This window comes from Schistocerca americana, chromosome 1 (genome assembly GCF_021461395.2).
Source record: "Schistocerca americana isolate TAMUIC-IGC-003095 chromosome 1, iqSchAmer2.1, whole genome shotgun sequence".
NCBI classification, from domain to species: domain Eukaryota; kingdom Metazoa; phylum Arthropoda; class Insecta; order Orthoptera; family Acrididae; genus Schistocerca; species Schistocerca americana.
Genome location: NC_060119.1, coordinates 344,806,037 through 344,807,336, shown reverse-complemented (window position 1 = coordinate 344,807,336; position 1,300 = coordinate 344,806,037). Strand labels below are relative to the sequence as shown.

The 1,300-nt window shown below is 40.6% G+C and overlaps 1 protein-coding gene across 1 annotated transcript; it reads right to left on the bottom strand.

Annotated features, from left to right (window-relative positions):
* Positions 1–669: 669 nt before the first annotated feature.
* Positions 670–1,125, bottom strand: LOC124549017. Its single transcript, XM_047125214.1, has one exon. It carries the CDS (start codon positions 1,123–1,125, stop codon positions 670–672), a length of 456 nt encoding a protein of 151 aa, XP_046981170.1.
* Positions 1,126–1,300: the final 175 nt, after the last annotated feature.

The window sequence follows — 1,300 nt, the reverse complement described above, 5'->3', positions numbered from 1 at the left end:
TGTGTAACATGATGATGTAAATAAAAATTTTAAATATGCATATATTTTCATTCATATTGTAGTTTTGAGCTCGTTTGTGGCATAATCAGTGGATATTTTCTTTTATTTTTCTGAAATGCATACATACAGTTAATGTTTAGGTTAAGAAATACGTTACATAAATTTTGCTGTTATTTACACTCATCTTGTTTTTTCCACTCTAACCTTGTCCTGTAATTATGCAACTAAGACGTAAAATCGGATAAAACTGTGAAATTTGCTGTGTTTCATATATCATACAAACATAAAATCTAGCATTCCCATGCTACCATCTAAAAATAAAACTTACTCTAAAATAAACGTGTCACAAATGGAATAAAATTATTCGCACTGGACAGGTTTACTGAAACTGGTAGAAATAAATTTCAGAGAGAGGGGCGGAATGTGTAAATCAAACGCCACCATAATCTCTTAACTTTAGGCTTATGTGTTCAAAGAAGGCTCAAAAAAGATACAATTAAAATATGAATATCACCAAAGTTCGAAGACTGTGAACTAACGGAAATAAAGAGTTGCAGGTGTATTTACATTCCTTGTTGGATCCCGTAGGCGTTTTGAATGCGGTTTTCGTTTGGTGTGACTTCCATGCGGTTTTTGAAGATAATTAGAACTGCCTTCCAGTTGAGACCATTACGTAAGCAGAGAGGTAACGTTGAGGCTGGGTGCGTCGGTCACAGATTTCGTGAAGTCTGCATATTCGCAGCAGTACGAGTAGCCCTTCTTCTGGCTTTTGGGCTTCCATTTTATCCAGGTGATATTGGGGCATACGTTTTTGCAGATGTAGTAGTCAGAGCAAGGGTTCTTAATGTACGGGTTGTTTACACCCAGGAACACTACAGCTGCCTTAGTAATAGCCTTATACACAATCTTCCAAAAGAGCTTCGGCACTGGGATGTAGTTGCCGCCGTCAATACACAGAAACAAATCCGTCTGGTAATTCGTCTTACTGGGCAGCGTTGTGATGCCGTGCCTACCCGTGTAGATTTCCATCTCGGTTCCGGTACTCGCAGCATAGGAACGTACATTCTCCTCCATGGTTCTCCAGTTGCCGTCGTTGAATGTTTGCCACTGCGGCGCAGAGTTCATGTAGAAGAAGGTGACGTACCTCTGCGCGACGAGACTGAAATCAGTCCTAGCAGTGAGGTGTCCTTTGGAAAGGAAGTAGTTTTTCCTTGCAGAAGTGGAGTTTATTTCAGAAATGTACTTTGACCCGAGCTTTGGGTCCCCTAGCAGCCTGCCGACCGTGTTGACTTGGGTGGTT